The following is a 26,849-nucleotide window of genomic DNA, read 5'->3' as shown; positions in this document are numbered from 1 at the left end:
AGAGGAAGGACAAGAAGGCTTCGACACCCAGCCATTTGAACTCTACTGGGGACAACCAGGGACATCCCTACGGCTGCAACATCAAACTGCAGGCACAACAGGGATAATACATCTCATCCCTACACGTCGTGAACGAACAGAACCGCGTTAATGACATCTGCTGTCATCCCAGACGCACCGACTGCATCCAGCCTCCAGATGCCAAACCCTGGCAGTAACAAAGCCTTTACAACCGAGTTACCCACAACTTTCCCAGCGGCCGGCAAGCCCAGCGCCGTGCCGGCTGCCCGCAGCGGGGCTCCCGCAGCCCCCCCGGCACTCACCGGCAGGCCGCAGGGTTCGGCGCGGTAGCCCAGGCTCTGCTGCCCGGGGGCCGGCAGTGCGCCCCTCGCCAGCCGCGCTCCGCCCGCTGCCCGCTCCGGCGGGCCGACGGCGAAAGCACGGACACGGCCACAGCGCCCGCGGGCGGCAGCGGGTCCCAGGTCCCAGCCCCGCAGCCCCGGGGCAGGACGGCCGGGCCCACGGGGCTGGGCGGGCGGCCCGGGCCCGCCGGCCGAGGCCCCCGGGGAGGCAGCGCCGCCCGGCAAAGAGGAGCCGGGCGGAGGGAGCCGAGCGCTCGGGCCAGGCGCCCGCGGCGGCACTCGCGGCCTGGCGGCCCCGCAGCCGCGCCGGTCGCCCGCCGGCGCCTCCCCCCGGCCCGCACTGGGAGCTGCCCCCCGCCTCACCGCCTCACGCCCCGCCGGCCGCGGGGCCTGCGCCCGCCCCTGGGCTCCCCCTCCGGGCCGGGACGGCGGCCCGCCCGCGCCCCAAAACTTCCCTCCGACGGGCGCGGGCAGCGATCGCGCACGGCCCGGCGCCTTCCCGCCTGCTCGGCCGGGCCGCGGGGCCGCTCCCGCCCGCCGCCCGCCCGGCGTCAACTCACCCGGGGAGGCTCCGCGTCCCGCTCCCGCCGCCGCCGAGCCCGGCCCCCCGCTACGGCCCCCGGCGGGGCGGGCGGCGGCGCCTGTTGCTCCATCGCGCTCCTCCTCCTCCTCCTCCTCCTCGGGGGGCCGCCGCCGCCCCCCGCCGGGCCGATCCCACTCCGGCCCGCGGCGCCACGTTCCGGGCCCGGCTCTGAGGGAACCGCACTGCCCCCAGCCACGCCTCCGGGGCCGGGCTCCGGTCGGACCCCGCACACCCCCCGCCCGACGGCGCCAGGCCCGCTCCGCGCCGGACGTCCTGCGGCGGGACCGCGGCCTCCCCCCGCCCCGGGCGGGTCCTGCTGCCCCGGGCCCTGCGCGCCGAGCGGCACCCGGCGGGGGGGCGAGCCGGGCCCCGCGGACGCGGCCCGCTGCCCCTTCAGCCGCCCCGCACGCAGCGCGGCCCCCGGTGCAGGCCGGCTCCCCGGGGCGGCCCGGGCCCTGCCTGAGGTGAGCGGGGCCCGGCCGTACCTCGGGCCGGTCGGGGCGGCCTGGGATGGAGGCGGGCTCGGCCCTCGCCCTGGCGTGGTGTCCGCGCAACCGGCGGCTGAGCCGGAGCCTTCCCGCGCGGCAGCGAGCAGCTCCGCTGGAGACCCTCGCGCTGGGAATGAAGAAATAACTTCTTGTCCGAGTGGAAACTGGGTGCCACTCCACCGTAGTGGAATCTAGGAACACCTCCCAGTCTTACTCTTTCGTGGCAAAAGTGTCAGGCTCTGAAATTTCAGAAAAGTTCCTGCAGCAAAGGTGAACACACGGCCACCGGCTCAGAGGTTTGACTGCAAAGGAGTGAGATCAGCGTTAAGGTTTATTAGAAAGCCGGTCTTGATCAGGACCCAAGGAAAGGATTAATGATTCAATCACAGAACGGTCTGGGTTGGAAGGGACCTTAAAGACCACCCAGTCCCACCCCCTGCCACGGGCAGGGACACCCCTCCCAGCCCAGGCTGCTCCCAGCCCCGTCCAGCCTGGCCTTGAGCCCAGCCAGGGATGGGGCACCCACAGCTGCCCTGGGCAGCCTGTCCCAGCGCCTCGCCGCCCTCATGGGGAAGAATTTCTTCCCAGTATCTGTCTCCCCTTTTTCAGTTTAAAGCCATTCCCCGCTGTCCCATCACTACAGGCCCTAAACAAAGTCCCTCCCGGCTTTCCTGCCAGCCCGTCAGGCACTGGGAGGTGCCGTAAGGTCTCCCCGATCCTTCTCTCCTCCAGCTGAACAGCCCCAGCTCTCCCAGCCTGTCCCCACAGCAGGGGGGCTCCAGCCCCTGACCATCTCCGTGGCCTCCTCTGGACTCGCTCCAACAGGTCCGTGTCCTTCTGCTGGTGACCCCCGAGCTGGGGGCGGCGCTGCGGGGGGGTCCCAGCAGAGGGGCAGAGCCCCCTCCCTCGCCCTGCTGGCCACGCTGCTGGGGATGCAGCCCAGGGCTGGGGGGGCTTTCTGGGCTGTGACCATATATTGCTGGGCCATGTTGAGCTTCTTGTCAACCAACACCCCGGAGTCTTTCTCCTCAGGGCTGCTCTCAATCCATTCTCCACCCAGCTTGTGTTTGTGTTTGAGGCTGCCCTGACGCACATGCAGGAGAGCTTGCACTTGGCCTTCATGAGGTTTGCAGGCCCACCTCTCAAGCCTGTCAATGTCCCTATGGATGGCAAAGCAGTTAAAAAAAAAATCTAACAATAGCGGGATGTAAAAAAGATGGAGGAATAAATTATAGAAGTTCTCTCTTTCTGTTTAAAAGGCCAATTACAGTTAACTTGCAGTGTAAGGAGTAGCTAGAATTATTTTCTTGACTGTAATGATGCAGGTCTTTTTAAAATCACTGGTAAGCAAATCTCAGATGTACTGGTTCTGGCAGTACACCAGTTCACAAACCTAGCCAAAACACACCAAGTCCTTTATGATTCTTCTACCCAGCATATGACAGCTGAATATTCCCTTTTACTTCAGATGGGCTGCAGTAAGTACCAGAACTCTTTGAGGATGTCCCAATCAGTCACACCCATGCACGAGAAAAGGCGCATCATCGAAGGACAGACAGGCATTTCTTCTGTTTTATCACCCCTGTGTATCCGGAGTAGATTTGAACCAGTGGTACTTTTTTATACAGATGCCCACAGATATTCCTCCATCTGGTCCATTAGGAAAAATATGAATGTACAAGAATTGCCATTTTATCATTATCAATGGTTATTATCAAATATCTCAGAACACACAAGATCTCTGCAATAGGCACATCGTACGGGAAAAGCTGACTCACAAATGTCTTAATTCCTACTTGCACTCACTTATTTCATTATACATTAGGGTTTATTCTTTCCAACTCAATTTACAGGAAATGCCTTTAACCAGAAAATGCGTGTTTTAGAATAAAGTTACTAAATTGCTCCCCTTTAGTCAATAATGAAATTAATATCATTTAGTAAGAGGCACACAGTCGAAAATTTTCACTTAATGGACAAGCAATTAAAAACCGCTTATCTCTCGGTTCAATTCCTAGTTCTTGTCTGGCAGGAACTTACACATCTTCCTTACATCACTTGTTATCGTTTCCTCTTACTCAGTCCATCCTAAGGGAAATAAACATAGTAAACACTTTTCAAGAAGAAACTGGTTAGAAACAACATGCAGATGGTAACTTTTGATTTGAAAGCCTTCAACCACTTCACAGATCACAACACTGTTGAGTCTGCCAGCCCAGTATTTAGTATTTAGCTTTAGCTGAACTCCTAAGTGCCTCAAGCTCCATCAGTAGTTTTACATCAGTATGTGTCCTTCTGGGCAGCATTTTGTGTCAGGTAATACTGTGCCTCAGGCAAAAGCTCAGCAAACCTATTATTCCTTTTTGATCTGTGAGGACTAAGCACTATTTTCATGCCTACCCTAGAAACTGGAACAGAGGAAAGAGTGTAGGTGGTGATGAAGCTAGCCTAAAACTTTTTAGTGACTTAGAACATGCATTTTTCTCATACTCGCCCTGAGTCAGACAGCTGGATGGAATGGAACATGACTATTTGTGTAGATCCTCACACATACACAGCAGTCACTTCAGCCTCACAAATTTATTTTTATTTAGCAATTGCATCTTCAACAGTTTTTCCATTATTAAGATTTTTCTTAAATAAAAATTCTGCTTTCCGTAAAAAACATCATTAACAAAGTCACTTTCTCTTTTTTTTTTTTCACCTCATTTTCTGAAATGATGTAGAAGGAACAGCATGTTTAGAAGAGCCAGATTCTTCCTCATTTTCATGAAGACGCTTTCTGGTCGGCTAAAAGAAAGATACAGCAGGATGGCTACATGAAATCAGGTAAGACAGAGCCAAGCTGTTTTACTTGCTACAGAATTACAGATGTTGGATAAAGTCTCCTGTGACCAAAAAAGCAGCATGACTAACAAATGTTTCTCTACCAAGATCTATCTAATTATATTTGATCCTTCTCATATAAGATTACTGCCCCCAGTTTCATCTTCCACTACTGTTTAAAATTCTCCTAATTAGCATCTGGTAATGAATGTCACAATAGCATCCTTTCTTTCTTTCTTTCCATTACTTTCAGTAATATGAGAATTTTTCCTTGAATACTTAAACATTGTGACTTGAATCCACCAAAACATACATGTTCAGCAATTCAATTTTAAATATATGAACAATTCTTTAAAGCCTAGGAGACTGTTTCTATACATTTAAACAAAGTGCCTTGCCAAAGCACAGAAGTGCTTTTCTATTCAGAAAGCAGAGATCATTAGAAGACTGCTACATACAGCCAAAATGCACATTTCTCTTAAGTTCTCAAAATTAATTGATTTTCTTATTATGGATTATTACTTCAAAATCTAGTTTATGCATCAAGTAGTAACCTTCCACAATCTGTTACACATACCATTTTTGATGTTTGCGGTGGATTCATACTGCCATGTGTCTGAGCAAGTAGCTGTTCAAATGTATTCTTCATATCCTCATCCTGTAAAAAAAGCCGTAACTCTAAGTAGTATATGGAATATTCAAGGGAAAAGCCTACACTTCGGCTAATGAAATGGATCAGCAATTAAAGAATGAATGAATAAAGGAGAAAAGGAGGTTCCCCCACTTCCCCCCACATAAACACCTTCCTAATACAGCTTCACCAAGAGCAAGTCCTGCCTGAGCAACCCCGTGGCCTTCTGTGACAGGGTGACTACATCAGTGGACACGGGAAGAGCTATGACATCGTCTGTCTGCACTTTTGTAAGGCCTTTGGCACAGTCCCCCACAACATCTTTCTCTCTAAATGGGAGACATCTGGATTTGGTGGATGGACTATTCGATGGATAAGGAATTGTCTGGATGGTCGCATCCAGGAGCAGTGGTCAATGGCTCAATGTCTGGATGGAGATCAGTGACGAGAGGTGTCCCTTAGGGGTCCAAATTGGGACCAGTACAGTTTACTGTCTTCACCAGCGACATAGGCAGTGGGATCAAGCGCACCCTCAGCACCTTTGCAGACCACACCAAGCTGAGTGGTGTGGTTGACATGCCTGAGGGATGGGATGCCAGCCAGAGGGATGTGGACAGACTTGAGAAGGAGGCCCATGTGAACCCTGTGAGGTTCATCAAGGCCAAGTGCAAGGTCCTGCATGTGCATTAGGGCAACCCCAGGTATCAATACAGGCTGGAGGATGAAGGAATGGAGAGCAGCTCTGTGCAGAAGGACCTGGGGGTATTGGTGAATGAAAAGCTGTCCATGAGCCAACAATCTGCACTCACAGCCCAGAAAGCCAACTGTATCCTGGGCTGCATCAAAAGCAGCGTGGCCAGCGGGTTGAGGGAGGTGATTCTCCCCCTCCACTCCACTGAGATCCCACCTGCAGTGCTGCGTCCAGCTCTGGAATTCTCAGCACAGGAAAGAAATGGACCTGTTGGAGCGAGTCCAGAGGAGGCGACAAGGACGATCAGGGGCTGGAGCACCTCTCCTATGAGGATAGGCTGAAAGAGTTGGGGTTGTTCAGCCTGGAGAAGAGTGGGCTCTGGGGAGACCTTAGAGCAGCCTTTCAGTACTTCAAGGGAACTTACGAGAAAGATGGGGACAGACTTTTTAATAGGGCTTGCCGCAATAGGACAAGGTCTAATGGTTTTAAACTAAAAGAGGGCAGATTTAGACTAGATAAAAGGAATTATTTTTTTTACCATGAGGGTGATGAAACACTGGCAGAGGCTTCCCAGAGAGGTGGTAGATGCCACATCCCTGGAAGGGCTCAAGGCCAGGCTGGACAGGGCTCTAAGCAACCTGATCTAGTGAAAGATGTCCCTGCTTAAGGCAGGGGGAGTTGGACTAGGTGACCTTTAAAAGCCCTTCCAACCCAAACCATTCTCTGATTCTATGATTCTAATACACAGCACAGCAGCATTTTGAGCAGGTGGTTTATGTACAGTGCTGGTAAGAAAAAGCAGTTCTATTTCATTCAAGAAACAGTTTCCCCTCAATAACCACTTAGTTAATAGTAGTCATGCTAAAACTGAACTTGCAATATCATTCAACAAAGTGTAACAACACTGAAAGAACAGAACATACAGGCTAGATGTTTGTGCACGTAATTAATTAGTCAGCCTTATCAGAAGAGGCCTCATCAGGACTTGGGGCCTGCTTTCACCAAAACAGAGTTAATTACTCTTGAAAAACAAGTATTTCCCTTACAGATTTACATTCTGTTCTCATAAGGACTTCCCTTTCTAACAGCATATTTTCATTTCCACTAGCTTAGCTTCATCAGTATCCCAAATTTGGGCAGTTTTCATTAGCACGCCGCTGCCAAAAGCAAACCTGTTGTACACAGTAGGTACAGAAGAATCAAGTAAAACACCTATAGCCTAACAAAAAACACCCAACACCCCAACAACCAAAAAACCCACAAAACACCACTGAACACGCACACAAAACTTTAAAAAAACACATTATCTTAAAAAGCATCCTACAGTTATCCTTAACATAAGTAAGTCCACAGAAACTATGAAACGTTGTAAATGGAAACATCTGGAAAGCAAATATTCAGAATCTGGCCATTTCACTGAAGTTTCCCTTTTGAAAACCCAAACAATTATCAACAAATATTGCATCTTTATAGAGCATTCATATCTCTGCAGAAGTTCACTGGATAACACCATTCATGCTCTGTTTACCCAAAGTGGTAAGCCAGAAGCTGAGATTAGCGGAGGGAAAGTGTCTGGGAGAGATGCATTGCAAAAGAAGAGGACTTATTAGTCTCAATCGTGCACAAACAGGCCTGGCTGCAGAAGCCTTAGGAGGAGGGAGGGATGGCACAGGGGAGGGAAAGGCAGCAGAGACTCTGCGTTAAAAACAGCTAGTTTAGCAGAAAGTCAGGCACATTTCAAAAGAAAAAGCTAGCATGTAACCTCATGCTGGTTCAGCTGCCAGTGACCAGGGTGCTCTTGGTATATGCCAGGCAACCTCAGGGAACAGGAAATCAGTGTAAACAAGACATTTAATTAACACAGTCTACTCTCTGTTTTAAAAAGAAAATCTCATTCTCTAGTTTCAGCTATTTCTCCTGCAGGAATTTTATTAGAATGGGTTGCTACAGATATCCTGCAAACCCTAAACTGGACTTCCAAACCTGAAATCAGGTCTTTAAACCTTTCCCAGGACTCAATGAAGTAGCTGCTCGTAGTAATTTAATACAGATCATTTCCTCTGGCTGAGCTTTGAACACTGACTGTGTTCACCAACTGAACAACTGATTTAGAACCAAAACCAGACATTTATTCTAAACAACTGACTGAAGCTAACAGGTTGTATAATTTTGTTCCATTATCACAGTAAAGACTGGGAAACTGAAAGAGAAGTGAATGGGGACATTCACTAATACAGACAATTAGAAATAAGGATCATCGAGCTCCTAAGGATTTCAAACATTTTAACTGGTTTTTTGTGTAAAGGCAGGGGAGGGGGTTCTTTTTCTAAGCTACGGAGTCTTGCAGTATCTCCTTTTTTTGGTTTAAGTATGTTCTTTAGCACTACAGAAAGGCTTTGATGTAAACATCCAGCTTATTTTATAAAGAATTGGAACTTGTCTTTCTTTTCTAGTGTCACCTGTTTTGACGGTGGGTACATTTGAGTTGATGGGTAAAAGAAGATAAATATTTTTCCATGTATATAACAGACACCTGAGGTTTTCTTCAGCATGCAACCAAACTAATCTCATCCCATTCAAAAGATCCCAGTGAAGTTTTCAGAGGCAATTGTTTATATGCCTTTGAAAAATGTTTTATCAAGTACCTGGCAAATACAGGTAAGAAGTCTCCACTGAGTAGTACTTTGGTTTAAGCAGCCCACTAAGTTTTAAAGTTTTAGATTTAGGCAAAGAATGGAGTAAACAGCACAGGTATTCAAAACAGTAATTTGAAAGTATTACTGGTTTAAAGAAAGCTGTAGAAATTAAGCTTTGTTTGGAGAACATGCTTACTTTTAATATCTTAAAAATCCTGTGGTGGACCCAAAATCATTAGAGAGGCCTAACAGGCATTAGCTGAACACATAAAGTATGCGTCTGTTGTGGTTTTTCCATACTAACTTTTGAAGACAATACTTACAGACAACACAAGAGGGAGTGGGGAGCCAGTAACTCCTTCTCACTACTCACAGTAACAGCATTCAAGGAGCTCTTTTGGTGGTAGTATTCACGTGTGTGATATCTAGAACTGAACATATCGGATGTTGGCCTTCCAAGCAGGCAGCATACATCACCTATAAACAACTGATACTCTTAGTAACAGCCCGTGAAGGGAAACAGTTTAAAGAATGGAATCTGAATGGTAGATGACATTTGGATTTGCGAGTATGATGCTTTCTGAAACTTTTTGTCCTGTCTTTGAAATTAAAACATAACAGGAAGAGCTGTCCCTAAAGGGAGTATATAATCAAGATGCTAACAACTTGAGTTTACATACTGAAATATCTCAAATTCTTAGCTTGCCCAAATCACTGTCCTGTATTCCCCCTTTCCCACTACGCGTACCAGCGATTCTTACAATCAGTGTAGCACCATTTATCAGTAACATTTCCTGCTCAGAATTATAATCTAAATGTAAGAATGTACATCTGATTAACTCACTGTAGAAGTTATACACAAGACTACAGCAGTAAAAACCAGGAATGCCAGGAAGAATCTTCTGATGCCCAGCAGTATAATTAGGATGAGTTAATGACTTAAAAAGTCATCCAAATACATTTCTTGTCTTATGAAGCTGCCAGCTGTTGAGCACCAACCGATACTCCCTTGCTCCCACCCTGTTTATTATGCTCTTTAGCTAAGCATCTGAAACCAGACACTGCTCCCAGTGGGAGAATATCAATAGCATTATGCTCGGAATGAATAAATAGAACCCGTTGTGTGGCTCAGAGGTGGGCTGGGTGACTTTCTTCAGCCTCCTCAAGCAAAAATACCCAGGAAAGATCACAGGCCCAGTGGTCACCTCTAGAGTGCCAAAATCAATAAAAGACCACCTAAAGACTACCTCTCACAAACCTATTTAAACTGTAACAGGAGGCTGGGAAACCATCACCTCTTACTCAGAGGGTTCCCAAACCAGTGATACTTACTCATACTCATCATAGTAAGAACACAGTAGTACTGGACACTTGCCAGAAACAAACTCTGCTGGATTCTGTATTGCCTGCCCACACAAACAAGATGAGGAAGTGGGACTCTGTTACAATGCTCAGAGGAAAAGGTCCATCCTATCAGAACCACAATCAGACTTGGTCTCTAAAAAACACATCTTGATTCTCAGATGTTAAAGAGTTCTAAAGGTTGTCTCAGAAAGGATGCAGAAGCTGCTGGTTGTATTGAAAGAAGGCATTCAGCAGAGTACTCAATGCTTTTTTTTTTTGCAGTCCTCTCTGCAAGGACTAAAAACTTGAAAGCACAGACTAGCTACAGATGCAGATTGGGCTGTATTTTCTGAGAAAAAAAATCCAGAGATCCAGGATTTTCCATTAAATTCAGAGCAGGTCATGGAAGCATACAAAGGGTGTTGAAGCAGGACCAGAATATGGAGAAGAGCAGCTTAATACCAGTATCCTTCAACAAAAATGAAGACAGAGAGGCCTGGCAACCTCTGCTGTTGAGCTGGCACCACACCTTCTAGCAGATGCCAATTGGCTGGTGTGAAAGAATTAGTGACAGAAAGGCTGGCATTAAATAGAGCAACAGACTTGCAGCTAGGTGGATGGCATAGCACAGAAGCAGGAAGATACCTATCACTTGTGCTTAACCACACCACCACTGATCTACAGTGCTGACCCAGGCAGATACTTGCAAGCTCTACCTACTCCAAGCCTCCCCACGAGGAGCTCACTGTTGGTATTTACCATTAGGACCACTGAAGTCCAGTTCTCTTAACATCAACATCAGTTTCATCTTCCTCCCACAAAGAAAACACAGCTGTTCCGATGGAAAGGCCAGAGATGACAGGACTGCAGGAGTCCTTACACCCTACTCAGCTAAAGGCGATAGGCTGGAACAGGACCTAGTTTAGCCTGACAGAACTCTTCAGTACCCTCTACAATGCCTATCAAATATGATCCAGTCAAACATCCATGGGGTAACCACAGAACAGCGAACATATGAACTGTGAAATGCCTTCTTTCAGCTGGACAGGTGGAAAAATCACAGAATCTGAGTCCTTCTCCCTTACCTGAATGCAAGTTACTGCAGAGTCATCAGCCATGAGATACTGCAGATTTAGTCTGAGAGGATGACATTACTTGGCAAGGACCTAAGCTGTTCTGAGCCACCTTTATATGACAATGTAACAAAGATCATGAGACAGAGAAAACAAAAAGCTCTCCTATACAAGTTCTTACGGCTGTTGCCAAGGATCCTGACACAGTCAGCAGCAGTAAGACACATCATTCTAGCATGGGTCAGGCTGCATCAGGAGTAAAAAGTGAAAAGAGGGAAAATTTGTCAAGGCTGAGAAATGCCCTCAGCCTGTGCAGAGAGGGCCTAAGTCGTCATGTGAGCTGCAGGGCTGTTAGATAGTTAAGCCACAAAGACAATGCGTTAGCCAGATAATAAAGAGCAAAGGCAACAGACACAAAACCAAGGATAGTGTGACCACTTTGGAGAAGAGATGAAGCTACTTTTTCTTCCTGGAAGAAGAGTGCGATGTGGCAAGGTAAAATGTACCTATGGATACCTCATGACAAAGTAGAGGGCAAAGGAGAAATCAAATTAAGCAAATCAAGCAGAGGTGTCTAGGGTGGGAAAAGGCACTGAACAGCATCAGGCAAGGCTACAAGACTACAAATAGCAAGAGCAACAGTTGGAAAAGAACCCTGTGGCTGAAGGACCAAGAAAGCATACCAGGCCAAGAAGATAAACACATTGAAAAGCAACAGGGGGTCTAGCTGCTGTTGCAAGAGGAAAAGACAAGAGCAGGAAAAGAAGAAAATCTGTGTGCTGCAGAGACAGCATTTACTTGTTGGGAAAGCAAGGACGCAACTCTGTTCTGTACACTGCAAAGAAGAGAAGGCTCCATCCCACAAAGGCTTTGACACACAACAAGGTGCTGCAAGATCATCTTGCTTCCAACAAGGAAGCACGTCTGTTCAGGATGCTCACTCTGTCTGTTTGGTTTAGAGCTGTCCAACAGGAAAGTGGTGGCTACAGCATCTGTCATCCTACAGGTTGGGATCTGATGGCTCCTCTTACATGTCATTGACAATGCCAGTAAAACAAGTAATTCCTAAGCCTATGGCCTTTTCCTTCACTCTTCTCTTTCTGTAAGCTGGCAGCAGGATCTCTCTGGTCTTACAGCAGCCAGCAGAAACTGTATAGCCAGCTGGCAGAGGTGCAGCTCACGCCCGTAAGAAGCATGAAACGCAGTTACTCTTCTGTTGGCTACTGTCAGAGACAACCTATAGACAGGCAGACTTAAGCTCTGAATTAAGGTAACAGTTGCTATTCCCTTGAAGCTAAAGAATTGAAGCTCTCGTTGCCCATCACTGTATCCCTTTTACAGTGTTCTCCACAGAAGTGGATCAGGCACCATTACATCACTGGTGATCAGAGCAGCCAGCGTTCCCCTGCTTCCTTGCAGAAGTAAATTACACTGTATCAACAAAACCTCCCAATATTCAGGCTACTGAACTGCTTTTGACTTCACATCAAGAATATCCCCAGAACAACCCAGCTGTGCTGCACTTCAGTTAAGACTCAGTTCCTACCTGAAGCCAAGGATGCTCTAAGGCCTCCTCTGTTTTAAGACGTTTGCTTGGATCCACTACTAACAGCTTCTTCACAAGATCCAGAGCTAAGATAATAAAAAAAGTTGGTTGGCATATGATCAGTAAATTCATTACCTGAAAATAAGTTCTGCAATATGCATACACCAAAGCTATGCGCAATGGTGTGTCTTACAACACTTCAGAACAATGCCCAAAAATACTGGCTGGGCAGATTGCTTTTCTTTTTTCTATGCACAGGGAGGGCTGCAGACTGTAACCATTTTCCTTCACATACACATGATTCAACACCTCCCAGTGTGCCAAAATTACCAGCAGATATACTGGGCATGTCCACAATTTATGTTCTAAGCATGAACGAGAAGTTCAGTGTTTTCCTAAAAGCTTCAGTATTACTGCAGCCAAGCAAAGACAGCTTAATTTAGTTTCCTGGTTTACAGTGTCTTAGAAAGCAGATTATCCATCTGGGAAGATGGAAGAGTCAAGACATACACACGCATGTTCAACGTAACATATTTTCTTCAGAAACTGCTTAATAGACACTGTGAAAAACACAGTATTTAAAGAAATTTTGGCAAGATTTACTTTTCATTGCACTGCATTATTCTGTTGTACATACCATCAGGAATATATATGACATTAACATAATTTCCATTCTCATATGTCTGACTTATTATTGAATAAGCTTCAAATAATTCAGGAAGGAGTTATATTTGGTAAAGTTATCAGAAAAAGAATGATCACATCATTGATTAGAAACTCCTCTGCATGTACAAAGGAGTATCCAAGGCAAACACTACAATTATTTTGTGCACAAGAAAAGCATGCAGACAGTAACTACCATTTTTGTTTGCTATGCAAAAACTCAAATAGTTTTGCAGGCTACTTAGCTTAGAGTGGGCCATACTTCATAGCCAATTCCACAAATGTGGCTGATATTTTAAGCTCAAAGACCAGCACCATGAAATTATTCTTAACATTTCTCTCTCAGAATTCTAACTCATATCCCTTAAATCCCTGGCATTTTTTGTTCAACATTTGAAGAATCTTTGAGCAGGGCAAAGTCTGTAGACCAGCTTGATAAAATCAGAAGAAAAAGTGAAAAGAGGGAAAACAGACATATGTCCTCACAAACTCTGTACTTCTGTAGTTAACGAAGCTAAATATTACTAAGAAATCTCTTTAATGAAAATGTATCTGCTCTTTCCAATGTTTCAACTTTGAACTTAAAAAAACCAAAACATTTTAAGAGACTACTTTAAGAACTAAACATATCAACATGCAATGTGCCATACAGCTGAAAGGAAGTTAAAGGAAAACAAAAACTACAAGAAAAGAGCTAGCTATTCTACTACCCCCATAATGGAGTCATACCCATGTCTGATACATGCTTCCATTCTTTTGGAATGAACGTGTATTCTCCACGAGTGATTTGATCTTTCAGAGATAGCCGAGTATTTTGCTCATTAAACGGTGGATATCCACACAAGCTATATAAAAGAAGAAAACAAGTTAAAACACAGATTTTGTCATAGTGACTGAAACACTAAAATCACACATTTTAAAGCATCTGCCATCATAGCGTCTTTTAGATGTATATAGTTTTAAACACATTTTTGCTTCCTAATAAAGATCATGAGGTTTCCAAGTCTCAAGCCATGCATGTTAATGACTGCCCAATGAAGGTAGCATCTACACAATCTCTTACCATACAAAAAGAATAACTCCTAAACTCCAGCAGTCCACAGCTCGGCTGTATCCAGCAGTCCCAAGTGAATTTAGAACCTCAGGAGCAAGGTACGTGGGAGTACCACATAATGTTTTCATAAGAGAAGTTTCTCCAAGAATCTTGGATTGTCCAAAATCTGTAATCTTGTATTTAAAAATGGTAATGCATTACATATTAGGATTGATTGTACTAGAACATATCATACTGTCAACATACATCAGGAGGTTACATTAAGTTTCTTCCTTCCAAGTCAGTTCCAGTACATGACTATGCAAAATTTACTCCTAACACTATTAAGTATTCAGTAAACAACTAAGAACAGGAGAGGAGGAGTAGAGAGAAATATGAGACAGGATCACACTTTACATCAACAAAAAGTACTCTCAGATTTGGATGTAAATAGACAGCCAAAGAATAAAGGACCTGTAACTTATTGGAACAGATTACTTGCAAAATCAGCAGTTTAGAATGCAAATTTATTCAATGCTTTATCTTGGGAAAAAAACCCAACAAAACAAAACCACCCACAAAAAAAACCCAGCTCTACCCTCTCTGCCCTCTGCCCCCCCAAAAAAAAAGAACACGAAAAAAATCACAGCAATGAAAAAACCTGTCACCATACAGCCTGGATATTTGTGGAAATGCTGTCTGTAGTTCAAGAATTTAGATTTTATTGAGAAAAAAAACATTCAGCATTTGAAGTTGTATACTCAATTAAATGCTATATAAGCACAACACTTCTCAGTTGTTCTTAGGTAAGTGTATGGGTTGAAACATCCACAAAAATAAAACTAAAATTATTTTAAAAACCCTCAATGTTTTAAGTTACTTCATAGTTTGAGTAATTGCATAATTTTTTCCTGTGTTCAACTAAACATTGAGAAGAATGGGAAGGAATACTCCCAAATTTCTAAATGAACAAGAAGAAATGTAAGTTTCCTTACCTTTATAAGACATGTCTCTTCAGAAGATGAAAGTAGCACATTCTCTGGCTTTAGATCGCGGTGTATGATTCCATTGTCATGGAGATACTAGACATATTCAGATATATAATCAAAGAAAAACAGACTACCAACTTTTTAAAAATGTAAGCTTTCCAATTTTTCATGTAGCAATAGCAGTATAACTGAAATGGTTGTGCAAGAGGCATGCATGCATGTGAAGCTACATAGCTTATGACACTTAAAAAAAAAAACAAACCACAAACAAACAAACCCAACCACCCCAACCTTAGAAACCATTATGCTTCAAATGCCAAATCTCAATGCAAGCACAGCATGTAGACCGGGAAGGCGTTCCATCCTTCCCATTCTGGAAAGCTAGACTTCTTTCTTCATGTCCGCAAAAGCAACAGCACTAAGGAAAACCAAAGTTCTATGCTGCCTTTGTAGGAACTCTGGTTTTCCATACGTCTCTTCTTTCTTTTAGTCATTATTATTGTGTGACCATACCCTCTTAAATACAAGTCCAAGTTTCAGTTTGCAGAGACAGTTAAGTTCACCATGCCACAACAGTCCTCACACTGGTGAATAATAGCAGACAGATTTAAAAAATACCTCAGTCATCAAAGAACTGGAGGCTGAAAAAAGGTTCAAAAACTTGATAATATAACTAGGAAAACTGGGCAAGGAGGAGATAGAAGATCAACGTCAGGTTAAATACACAAAGGATTTTGGAAAAAGTTAAGTTTCTTGAGGCAAGTGTAGACTTGTTCCCTTATCTGTAGTTCTGAAGCCTACATGCGGGTCTGCTACCCAGTTTTCTACTGACTCCAAATCTGAGAACAGACTTCTGGCTTCATTAGGAGAACATTTCACAGCAAGCAAGAATCAAAGTTCAGTCATAAATGACTGGCATATTAAGATACAACGAAGTCTGTGTTAAAACTAGGAACAACTGATTCTAACTAATAAGTAGTACAAAATACATACTAGAGATGTCTTCACATTTACACTGAAGGGAAGCTTTTCTTTAGTATATCTAAAAACATTGTATCATTATGAAGCAGAAGGTAATGACATCGCTTTTATTACATGACTGGCCGTCTCAAAAATGAGAATTGGGGAAAAATACAATAGTTTACTCACTAATGAGGGAAATAGTTCTAGGTTTATTATTTATTAATACCTACTACAGAACAACTATTAAGTTTCTGGTTTGGGCAATTGCAAGATATTAAAACTGAGCCAAAAGAAAGAAGGAAAATAATTGATCTGAAAGCATAGTCAGGTCCAGACAATTAAGTAGAGGTAGAAAACAATCTTGCAGGTGTTACTAATGAAACATGCTTACTTACCATTTCATGAATTTAGAAGAAATTTATCTAAGGCCCCAGTATTTAGTATTTCAGACCTATTAAAGTAGTCTTGAAGTCAGTTGTCTACTGAACTGAAATGCTTATTCAGGAGAGCATAGTAAAGCATCTGACCGCTAATTTTTTTGAAGCCTACTACACTGATGACTCTGCCCACACACTGCTAGAAGTCTCACAATAATCCTGCCACCAGTGAGCACAGCCTGTAGTATTACGTTCGTCCCTGTTTATAGTAAGAGTGTTTGAATGTTCTTTGGCTGCACTGAGGTGAAGAATTTTGTTAAAGTATCCTATGAAAAGCACCGTGTTGATTGCTTGCACAGATTTCAGAAGTGACAAATGACAAAAAAATTTCTTCTGACTGACATTCATATGCATAACTGTGTTTTTCTGGGAAGTATTCATGATTATGTACCTTTACAGCCAGCAGCATCTGATAAAAATACAACTTGCAGGTAGCTTCTTTCATCTTGATTGGCCTTGACACTCTATCATACAATTCTCCTCCTTCCATCCTAAAACAAATGCAGGTGTTATATATATTCAGGTCAATATATTACTTCCTAAAGTTTCATCTCATTAAACAAGAGAGAGACCAAAACATCTGGCTATTTTGGCTACAGAGAAGGAATATATTTCCGAAAATGAGTGAGCAATGTTGTAAGCACAGCACACACTGCTGAATTAGACCTAATCTCCCAAGTCTGCATTGGGCATTGCTGCAAGATTTTTGATCAGCCTCCTCTTAGGACTCAAAATCAAAACAGTGGCAGCAATCCACAACAGGAGCATAGCGGGTAGCTATCCAGGCACTAAGTGCCTTCACACCATTGAAGGATTACTCACCTGGTTATCCTAGTTCCTAATTTTACAGAGGTTTCGGAGAGCAGTGGAAGCCAGCAAAAGAAAAAACAGAACAAACGAACCCCCACCCCCACACACACACCGAGTTCAGAACTAGACACATGCTCTGTGGCTATGAAAAACATTTCATTTTATGCATTTACTTTCAAACAGGTAACTTACAATTCCAAAACAATGTAGTAATCCTCTGCTTCAAAGAAGTTTTTGATCTTGATTAAACAAGGCTAATAAAAAAGGGAACACAAATGGACACACAGAAAAAAGTAGAATCATTTGTAAAAACTGACATTATCAACAGTTTATCATCCTAAAATTCCTATTTCAGTATGATTTCAACCATGCCAGTTAAACTAACACTTAGAACAACCAACTAGCACCCCAGGCTTTGGCAAACACTTAATATTCAAGTGTGTTGTCTTCTCCCCTGTACCTATACACACAAAAACGTTCAACTCTTGCACGGAGTACAGCTAAACAAGTACCCTTATTTTTTCCAGCTGTGAGTTACCATACCCTCAGTGTTTTCTTTATATGCAGTAGTACATTGGGAAGCAAGGGCAAGTTCATTAAGCTATACAAACTTTCTACTTACGAGAAGTAAAAGAAATGCCTTTTGCGGGGAAGGGGGGGTGAGGAGGGGAAGCAGGAAAAAGAGGGGATACAAATTCAAGAAATTGCCAGTGGAATCATTATATTTGGTTATCTGGCAGTATTTACAAAAACACACATCAAGGAAAGATTTCAACAACAGTGTTTCAGGTTGAAACTTCTGTGAAGTTTCTTCTCAGATTTACATCTCTGTTACTCAAGGTTTTAAAGCCTCCAATCTGCAAAGATACAGTATACTTAAAAGGAGAAAAAAAGGAGCACTCAATAGACTTATTTACAAGAAAAATTACATGCATCCTTTAACATTTCCTAAAGAGATAAAATTTAATTACTACACTAAGGTCAGTGAACTACAGAAGTACAGTGGGCAGCAAAAAGGAATAAAAATGTACAGTAATACTCACATGATCTATTTTCTTCAGAATTTCAATTTCCGTATTGATATTAAAAGCTGGGTTCTATCAAAAGAATCAAATATCATATTGGGTAAGACAGTGTGTTCTGGAATAAGACACATTAGAAATAAGACAGTACCAGAAAAGCCATCATTCCATGTCCCTTGCTACTTTAATTGACCATAACATATAATCTTTTTCCATAAACTGATCAGGTGCCTTCAGTGAAGTAAATGAACAGTCTGCTGTCACTAGCTGTACCAAGATACTGCTCCAGACATGTAATTTCACTGCAGGTTAGAAATCTCCACCTAATTTCCAAACTAAAAAATTTAAAAATCTTGGCAAGTATATATCGATATTGTCCTTTAAACAGCTTTCCTCCCTCCTTCCATATGGGCTAACCCTAAAATTAAATGCTATTCTCATCTAGCCTTTATTTTGCAAGATAACATGAAGAGATTCTTTTAATCTGTGGCTTAGGCTCAACTCATGAAATTAACCCAGCGGGGTTTTTTTCATTCTTCTTCCAATCCAAATCAATTGTCTTTGAACACACACAATCAAATCCATATACAACATTCCAGAACCAGTCCTATCTCTCTTTTGTACGATGGCATTTCTTAATAATTATAACCGGTAACAGCATCTCTTAATCCATATTAGAAATGTTCCAAAATTACATTTTGCAATTTTCAGTCACAATGATGTCACATATTCATCTGCAAATAAGTGTATCTACCTCCTCCTCTGAACTAGAAAAAGTGCAGATTACAGCAAAAATTGTCAGTGATCTTGAAGCACACAATCTTGCACCATTAAACATTATCCAACATCTGTTACTCCAGCATACAAAAGTAGCAGTTCTTCATACATGATACTGCAACCTTCCTTTCCATCAACAGAGACTTTGAGTCAGTGCCAAAGAGCTGAATTAGTATATTCCCACTTTTTGTGCCATGATCTTTAAATGTAATAGTCCAGAAGACTAATCTCAAGACAAATTCTCAAAATTTCCACTAGTAACTAATTCTGCTCTCACTGAAGCCTCTGGGCATCCTTTCCTCAGCCACCTTTCCACCTTAGAATTTATGTCTTTACAAAAATATTTCCCAGATCGAGCAGTAGTTTCCTATAAGGTACACGATGAAACACTTTGTCAGTTTGGACAAATTCTGTATATCGTATCTGTGCTCTGAAGTCCATTTTCTCATCAATGAAATTAATAAGGTTAATCCAACTTGATTCAACTTTAGTAAATCCACAGCAGCACAACTTACATAACTCCTTCTTCCGTGCACTTTTGCCTCTAACTGTACTTTTCTTCAAAGTTTATCCTATACCCTTCTATAATATTAAAGATAGAGTAATAGATAGGAAGTTGCTTGGGTCTCTTTCTCATGTTGGAGTAAAGCCACTTGGCTTGTTCTTCTCCTTCAAATTCAGGCTTCTGCTACAAGACTAGACACATGAAATCATACAATTTTATTAAAAAGTATTATGATGGAGAATACAACAAAATTAGCAGAGTTTGTAAATTTTTGGTCAGACTCTGCTGCCTATGATGTTCTCATCTGATGCATTTTAGGAGATAAACCCCACAAGACTCCCCACCACCTTTTGTATATATCACATTAACAAACAGTCCTAAATTATGAACATAATGCAACATGGTCAAAGAATAAAAGCAAGCATTTTCTACAGAATTCTATAGATTCTGTAAGATCAAAAGGCATTTTGAAATTACATACAGAAGACATTAAGTAAGAAAACCCTCTGTAGCTGAAGAGAGCTGGGGAGTCAGAGTGGTTACCAAATATTTCAAGACCACTGCAAGATGGCCAAAAACAGACAAACCAACCAAAATACTTACTGCCTCTCTAATACCACTTGCCATGAACTTCCGCTTATTGATTATCTTTACCGCAACTTTGTTACAAGTGCTCTTCTCAAATGCCAGTTTGACTTCTCCACAGGCACCACTAAGGTGAAAGCACAGCTATGTTAATGCTTACAAATACTTTTCAAAAATCTGCTTAACAAGTATAGAAAAATGAAATGAAAGCACTGGATTACACGCAGTTTGAGGGTGCTGCTTTCCAACTTTTTGAGTATGGCATGTTGTCAAAACTTTCTCAGATAACATTCAATAGTTAGGAAGTCTATTTAAATAGCAAGTGATCCCAAGGGCCACCCATTCAAAAATGCATGAGTAAATATTTAAAGCAACTGATCTGTTTGTACATGGTACCAGTGAATATCAAGGACAAGCTCTGTCAGCATTTCCATCACAAAACTGCATTTAAGAGAAGACAACCTACTGAAGAGTTCTATCAGCACCAGGCTGCGTAAATCTGAAGAACAGGTATGACAATACTTCTATTTTTACTAAGTAGTGATTTTATTACAAAAAGAGATCCTTGTATTTTGCACTTGGATTTGTTTCCTCTTTAACCATTCTTGTCCAAATTCTTCACTGACCATCTTTTTCCAAAAGATAAAAAATAGCCTCAACCTAAGATAGCCTCTCTCCTTTTTCCCAACAACAGTTCTTTCCCCTTCTGTATCAACACTGATTGTAGAAAGCTATATTCTGACATAAAGCTCTTCCTTCTACTTCCAATAACTGAGTAAATGAATATACAATTGAAAACTTGTCAAAAATCTACAGACCTTATTCTCTTCTAGAGAAAAAAAACAACAAACTGGGTTTCACAACTAATGGTAGATTACAAAACCCAAGCCAATTATAGGAATAAAGCCAAAATTCCTGTTTAAGCTGTTGTAAAGAACAGGTTTGCTCAGGTGTTATCACTCATTCTTTTTTTTTTTTTTTTTAAACAGCAGCTCAATTAACACTAGTAATCATTCCAGCACAAGGTACTGAAAACGGTAACAAAATTAATGCTTAATACTGCAGAAAGAATGATGCTTACCTTCCCAGAGTCTTTGACATGACGTATTTCTCTCTGAGTTCTCTAGGGAACATCAACTGATCATCCACCGTAAGATCAGAAAATACAAACACTAGGAAGATGAGTGGAAATCATTTTCCTGTTACTAACTTTAAATTTTTGTTGTAATAAACAACTGTGCTTCCTGAGCTTTTATAGTCAACAACGTAACTAAGAAAATGCTGCCTGCTAGAAGAAAAACATAAATATACAAAAAGTTAATTGATGCTATAAATGACATCAGCTATTGGGTTAGGAAGGTGATCTTATTACTGAAAAAGACATCTTTGGTATTAACTTCACAACAGAGCTTGATCAATTAACACTATGTCTCAGGACAAAATAGGTAAGATTTCTGATGTCACAGCAGGGAACAAAGAGAAGTGACAATCAGGATGACAGCATCTTAGTGGGAAAGCAAAGATAAAGAAACAAACCCCCAAACCCCCTAATTTTTAAGAGGGTTTTTTAATTATTATGCAGCATCAGTAAGTACTTGGGATTTTTTCAACTTCCCTTGAATAGTCTGTTTCCGCTGTTCACACCCCCAAAGACACAGCTACTCAAGCACAAAAATGTTTCAAAACCAGGAAAACAACAAAGTTTATACTCTAGTAAGGTGATTCCTGACACAGCTTCTTCTAAATTTTCTTCTTTTTTTCCCATTTTTTTCTAGGGTTGAGGTGGATATGGGTAGTTTTTATTCAAGTACTAAAACATTGATTCATAGCTGTATTTTAACAGCACACATGAAGAAGCTGTTTGCAAGAAACATACTCAAATCACTGCAGAAACGCGCTCTTGGTCAACACATAAAGAAACTACTTATGTTATAGCACATTTTACCCTTATTAGTCTGTATAGACAGTGCAATTTCAGAGTTGTGAGTCAGTGGAAGCTTCTTCCCTTTTCCAATGAGCTCTCTATTAACAAAAGTTCCATTTGCGCTGTGGTCTTCAATGTAGGCAACATAGGAATTTTTTGGACCCATTTCCTCAAAGAGAAAAAAAAATGGGAAAGATAAGAGCAGGGGGAAAATTACTGTAAAGATATGACAGACTATAGAAATTCACTATTGTTGGCTCAGGAAATCAGACTACTGAGGTTATTTCATAGACCCCGATAATGAAGCATTGTCAAGAGTCTTATTAAGGGAAGCAACAGTGAAGGTACTTAAAACTTTGAATTATTTAGCATCCACCCCCACCAAAGACAATCTTTTTCAATTATGCCAAGATAGAAAAAGAGAGTTAACCTGCTTAGCACCTACCCTGAAAATTCGGAAATGCTTCTTGCTATAGTTTTGGTAGAAGCCAGTCTCAGACAAGCCTAGCTTAGAAAAACTATAATCACAGCTTTTGTCTCTTCCAAACCAGTATTCATCATTCACACAGTCTGCAGAGAAAGGGGAAGTAAAGCAGAGAGAAAACATAAAATTGCAGGAAGTTATTAACTGTGGCACTACAGAATTATGCCAAAGGGTAGTGAACAAGATAAAAAAGACGAGATTCTTCCTACACAATCAAGTTTATTTGTCTTAATTCGGACAAAGCACCGTGCACTATCAACACCTTGTACCATATTTTAGTAATTTTACCCTCTTCAGTAACAGTTGTGTTTTCAGTTCACCTTCAGCAATACTGAGACTCATATGATATATAAACAAAATGCATTATGAAATGGAAAAATGAAGCAATTAACGAAGAATATGAATACCTCAGAACTCCTCTAAGTCTGTGGAAGCTGTGTATCTGGGTACTCAGTGTGAACACAGGGATGTAGCATGGTACAACATCACTGCAAAAGTTGCAGGTTTGTACTTAAATTTGCTTGTACTTAATTTGAAAATGAAAAGATGCTGCTCTCTACCAAGCTACTCAAAACTTCTCTGAGGTACTACAAATGAACCAAGGGTCTTATTACAGTATGCACATACCACAATTGCTGAAACCTTTTCCAAGCGCGAAGAGTCGACCCCAAGGCTGAGGAACAAGTTCTTCAGATTCCTGGTCCTCGGGGATCGATGGAAGCTCCTGAGTGGGAACAGTGTCCAAAGAACTGAGGGTGCCAGAACTTGAGGAAGACTGACTAGCACTCTGTGACCCACTGGAAGAGGAACTGGTACCACTCTGTGACTGTTGAGCACCTTGAGACTGCTGCGCTTCACTTCCAGTCTCTCGAGACATGTTGGCTTCAAAGAGAATGTTAAATAAAAACAATTACTACAGCAAAGCAAAATTGACACACCATACTATTAATGTCCATGTCTGTTCTCAGTCTTCAAAGCAAAAGCTTTCCAGGAAGCACGCATGTGTGCATTACATGTAAATCCCCAAGCATTTTGCAAACCATGATGGTTTTCCTTTTGAAAAAGCACGTGGTGCTCCCTCTACTGGTTCCAAAACAACAGTTAAATCTTATCCCCAGATTTTCACTCGAGCTCTTCAGGGCTCACGCTTTATTTCCCCAACGCATGTGCAGCATGCTGTGACGAATCATCCCCACACAAAGCAGTAACCATTGCAGCTCTCCAGGCACAAAGGGAAACACAGAACAAGGAAAACTAAGAACTACAAAACGATGTTTTCTTGATGCTGAAAGTGCCCAACAGATTTATCGCGTCTATACATAATTAATGTACAAAACTGCTACTCAAAGATACACACCGTACCCCTAGCAGCGGCTATCAAAGACAGCAGCAAGAAAAGGCAACAAACAGCACCTACCTGCCCTGTCAAGCCAGGGGAATTTACAACTCCGTCGTGCCTTCCTCCCCACCTTAAACAACCTACTGGCCAACTCATCTTTATAGCTGGCTTTCTCCAACAGCATCTGTGTTCATCCTGCCAGGGGGCTACTATAATGTCCGTGAGCCTTTCCAGGGTCCCTGCCATCCACTGGGATCACCTGCACTTACCTATCTGCTTGCTTCCTTGGTTTACCAGTGTATCTTGTTTTTCAAGCTGGTTGCCATACAGCTCAATGTATAACCCAGACTAATTCAAATCTCCTTGCCAGGTTGCCACCTTTCATTATTAGCCATAAAAACATAACAGCCTCCTCTTTACTTTCTGTGTCACTTTTTTTACAGAGGTGTTCGGAAATGCAGGCAAGTCCAACAAACACAGCCCCGACAGCGAGGCGTCCATCACTGAAGCGAGCTGCTTCACTGAAGTGCTGAGGCACAGCTGCCCACAGAGGGAACAGAATCACAGAATCCTTTAGGCTGGAAAAGACCTTTAAGATCACCAAGTCCAACCCTTACCCCAGCACTGCCCAGCCCACCACTAAACCATGTCCCCAGACGCCACATCTACACATCTTTTTAAATACCCTCGGGGATGGTGACTCCACCACCTCCCTGGGCAGCCTGTCCCAATGCCTGACCACCCTTTCGGTGAGGAAATGTTTCTGAAGACCCAACCTAACCCGCCCCTGGTGCAGCTTCAGGCCATTTCCCCTTGTCCTGGCCCTTGTCACTTGCGAGCAGAGACCGACCCCCGCTGCCTGCAGCCCCTGTCGGGCAGCTGTAGGGAGCCATCAGCCCCCCCGGAGCCCCCTCCTCCCCAGGCTGACCCCCCCCCGGCTCCCCCCGCCACCCCCCACAGGGCTTGTGCCCAGCCCCTGCCCCAGCCCCTGCCCGTCCCTGGACACGCTCCAGCCCCTCGGGGTCTGTCCTGTACCAGGGCCCGAACCTGAGCCCAGGGCTCGAGCTGCGGCCCCCCCAGTGCCCAGCGCAGGGGGACGGTCACTGCCCCGGCCCTGCTGGCCACGCTGGTTCGGACACAAGCCAGGGGGCTGCTGGCCCCCTTGGCCACCTGGGCACATGGGGGGCTCATGCCCAGCCGGCTCTGACCAGCCCCCACGGCCCTTTCCCGCCGGGCAGCCCCCAGCCCCCCGCCCGCAGCTCCTGGGGCTGGTGTGACCCCCGGGCAGGGCCCAGCCTGCCCAGCCCCCCTGCAGCCCCTGCCCCCCGGCACGGCAACGCTCCCCCAGCTGGGCGTCCTCTCAGACTGACTGAGGGGGCACTCGATCCCCTCACCCAGATCATCGATAAAGACATTAAACAGGACTGGCCCCAGCACTGAGCCCTGGGGACACCCTGTGTGCCCAGCACCAGCAGGATGGGACTCCATCCCCCACCGCTCTCTGGCTCGGCCAGCCCAGCGTGGAGCCCCCCGGCCCAGCCAGGAGCAGCCAGTTTCTCCAGGAGATGCTGTGGGAGACGGTGTCCAAGGCTTCAGTGAGGCCCAGGCAGAGACCAGCCACAGCCTTTCCCTCAGCTGCCAGGCAGGTCACCTTGTCACAGCAGATCAGTCCCTCGGGCAGGACCTGCCTTCCATAACCCCGCACTGGCTGGGCCTGACCCCTGGCTGTCCTGACGTGCCGCATGATGGCCATCAGGGTGATCTGCTCCATCATCACCCACCTTCCCCGTGATGGCCATCAGGGTGATCTGCTCCATCATCACCCACCTTCCCCGTGATGGCCATCAGGGTGATCTGCTCCATCACCCACCTTCCCGTGATGGCCATCAGGGTGATCTGCTCCATCACCCACCTTCCCTGTGATGGCCATCAGGGTGATCTGCTCCATCACCTTCCCCGTGATGGCCATCAGGGTGATCTGCTCCACCACCTTTCCCGGCACCCAGGCCAGGCTGACAGGGCCACAGCTCCCGGATCCTCCTTCCAACGCTTCCTGTAGATGGTGTCACACTGGCTGACCCCCGTCTGCTGGGCCTCCCCAGTTTGCCAGGGCTGTTGGTCGATGATGGACAGTGGCTCGGTGAGCACTTCCACCAGCTCCCTCAGCACCCTCGGCTGGGTCCCATCCAGCCCCACAGCCCTGGCTGTGTCTGAGTGGAGCAGCAGGTCGCTGGCCATTTCCCCTTGGATTACGGGGGCTTCATTCTGCTCCTGCTCCCTGCCTTCCAGCCAGGGCGCTGGGTGCCCAGAGAACAACTCGTCTTGCTATCAAAGACTGAGGCAAAGGCGGCATGAAGTACCTCAGCCTTTTCCTCAGCCTTTGGCGCCGTTTCCCCCCGCACCCCACACAGGACCGAGGGGCCCTGATCCTCCTGCTCCTGAGGCGTCCACAGGAGCGTTCCACACCGCCCGGGCCAGCACCAGCCACGCCAAGTCCCAGCCGGGCTCTGGCCCTTCTGGTGTTTCCCCCGGCACAGCCTCGCACCGCTGCAGCCCCCGGCCCGCTCCCCTCGACCATAAGCCCCCCGGCCCCTGGCCAGGCCCCGCTGCTCGGCAGCCTCCCGCGCTCCGGGCCGCCCCGGCGGCAGGGTCGAGCCCCGGGCCCCGGACGTTTCCGCGCCTGCGGGGAGCGGCGCGGCTGAAGAGGGAGCAGGACCCCCCGCGGAGGGGACCGGCCGTCGGCACCGTCTGTCTGCGCCCAGCCCGCCGCGCCGCTGCCACCGGCTGAGGTGCCAAGGGGCCGATATCCAGCCGCGGCGCCGGGGGGGGAGCACCGCCCTCAGCACCGCCCCACCCGCTCCGCAGCGCCCCCGGCCGCCCCGACCCTGCACTGCAGCCCCGCAGCGCCCCCCGCCGTCCCGACCCTGCACTGCAGCCCCGCAGCGCCCCCCGCCGCCCCGACCCTGCACTGCAGCCCCGTGGGCTGCGCGACCTCACCGGAAAGGCGGCGGGGCCGGCCCGTAGCGACCGATACCCTCGGGGCGGGGCGGGGCGGGGCGGGGCGGGACGAGGCGAGGCGGGCGGGGCGCAGGCCGGGCCGGGCCGGGCGCGGCGGCGGGAGGGCAGGGCCCGAGCTCG

At 45.2% G+C, this 26,849-nt stretch overlaps 2 protein-coding genes across 7 annotated transcripts in view; both read right to left on the bottom strand.

The window, feature by feature from the left end:
- TTC28 (tetratricopeptide repeat domain 28) overlaps positions 1–1,635 on the bottom strand; it is a 191,592-nt gene extending 189,957 nt beyond the window's left edge. For 2 of the 3 annotated variants that reach the window (XM_080405594.1, XM_080405595.1), the window contains exon 1: positions 923–1,107. In XM_080405594.1, coding sequence (XP_080261720.1) covers positions 923–1,015 — 93 coding nt within the window. In that variant the 5' untranslated portion in view covers positions 1,016–1,107. Of the gene's footprint in view, positions 1–323 lie in introns of all 3 variants that reach the window. The other variant, XM_080405593.1, reaches the window with a different exon arrangement.
- On the bottom strand, positions 1,556–26,846 carry CHEK2 (checkpoint kinase 2). Of its 4 annotated transcripts, none has more exons than XM_080405760.1 (16): positions 26,709–26,846; positions 23,000–23,254; positions 22,334–22,458; positions 21,910–22,057; positions 21,046–21,136; positions 19,983–20,091; positions 18,119–18,172; positions 17,268–17,329; positions 16,657–16,756; positions 14,872–14,958; positions 13,907–14,070; positions 13,573–13,688; positions 12,181–12,266; positions 4,837–4,917; positions 4,138–4,223; positions 1,556–3,521 (listed from the first exon to the last, which is right to left on the bottom strand). In XM_080405760.1, the coding sequence occupies exons 2-16, from the start codon at positions 23,247–23,249 to the stop codon at positions 3,512–3,514; spliced, it is 1,569 nt and encodes a 522-aa protein (XP_080261886.1). In that variant the 5' UTR covers positions 23,250–23,254; positions 26,709–26,846; the 3' UTR covers positions 1,556–3,511. The 4 variants fall into 4 exon arrangements, 1 of the variants encoding a protein (XP_080261886.1); XR_013930940.1 differs by lacking the exon at positions 1,556–3,521 and adding an exon at positions 8,541–8,694 and having other exon boundaries at positions 4,072–4,223; XR_013930941.1 differs by lacking the exon at positions 1,556–3,521 and adding an exon at positions 8,541–8,648 and having other exon boundaries at positions 4,072–4,223.
- Positions 26,847–26,849: the final 3 nt, after the last annotated feature.

Source organism: Falco punctatus (genome assembly GCF_963210335.1).
Source record: "Falco punctatus genome assembly, chromosome: 1".
In the NCBI taxonomy this organism is placed as follows: Eukaryota; Metazoa; Chordata; class Aves; order Falconiformes; family Falconidae; genus Falco; species Falco punctatus.
Note: the sequence above shows the minus strand (reverse complement) of the source record. Positions and strands in the feature narration are given on the sequence as shown.

Excerpts from the sequence above, each read along its gene's own strand:
- CHEK2 (XM_080405760.1), bottom strand. The coding sequence starts at position 23,249 with ATGTCTCGAGAGACTGGAAGTGAAGCGCAGCAGTCTCAAGGTGCTCAA. Across the intron at positions 21,137-21,909 it reads GTCTATACAGACTAATAAGG|TGTTTGTATTTTCTGATCTT; the intron begins GTAAAATGTGCT and ends TCATCTTCCTAG. Across the intron at positions 14,071-14,871 it reads AAGAGACATGTCTTATAAAG|ATTACAGATTTTGGACAATC; the intron begins GTAAGGAAACTT and ends TTTAAATACAAG.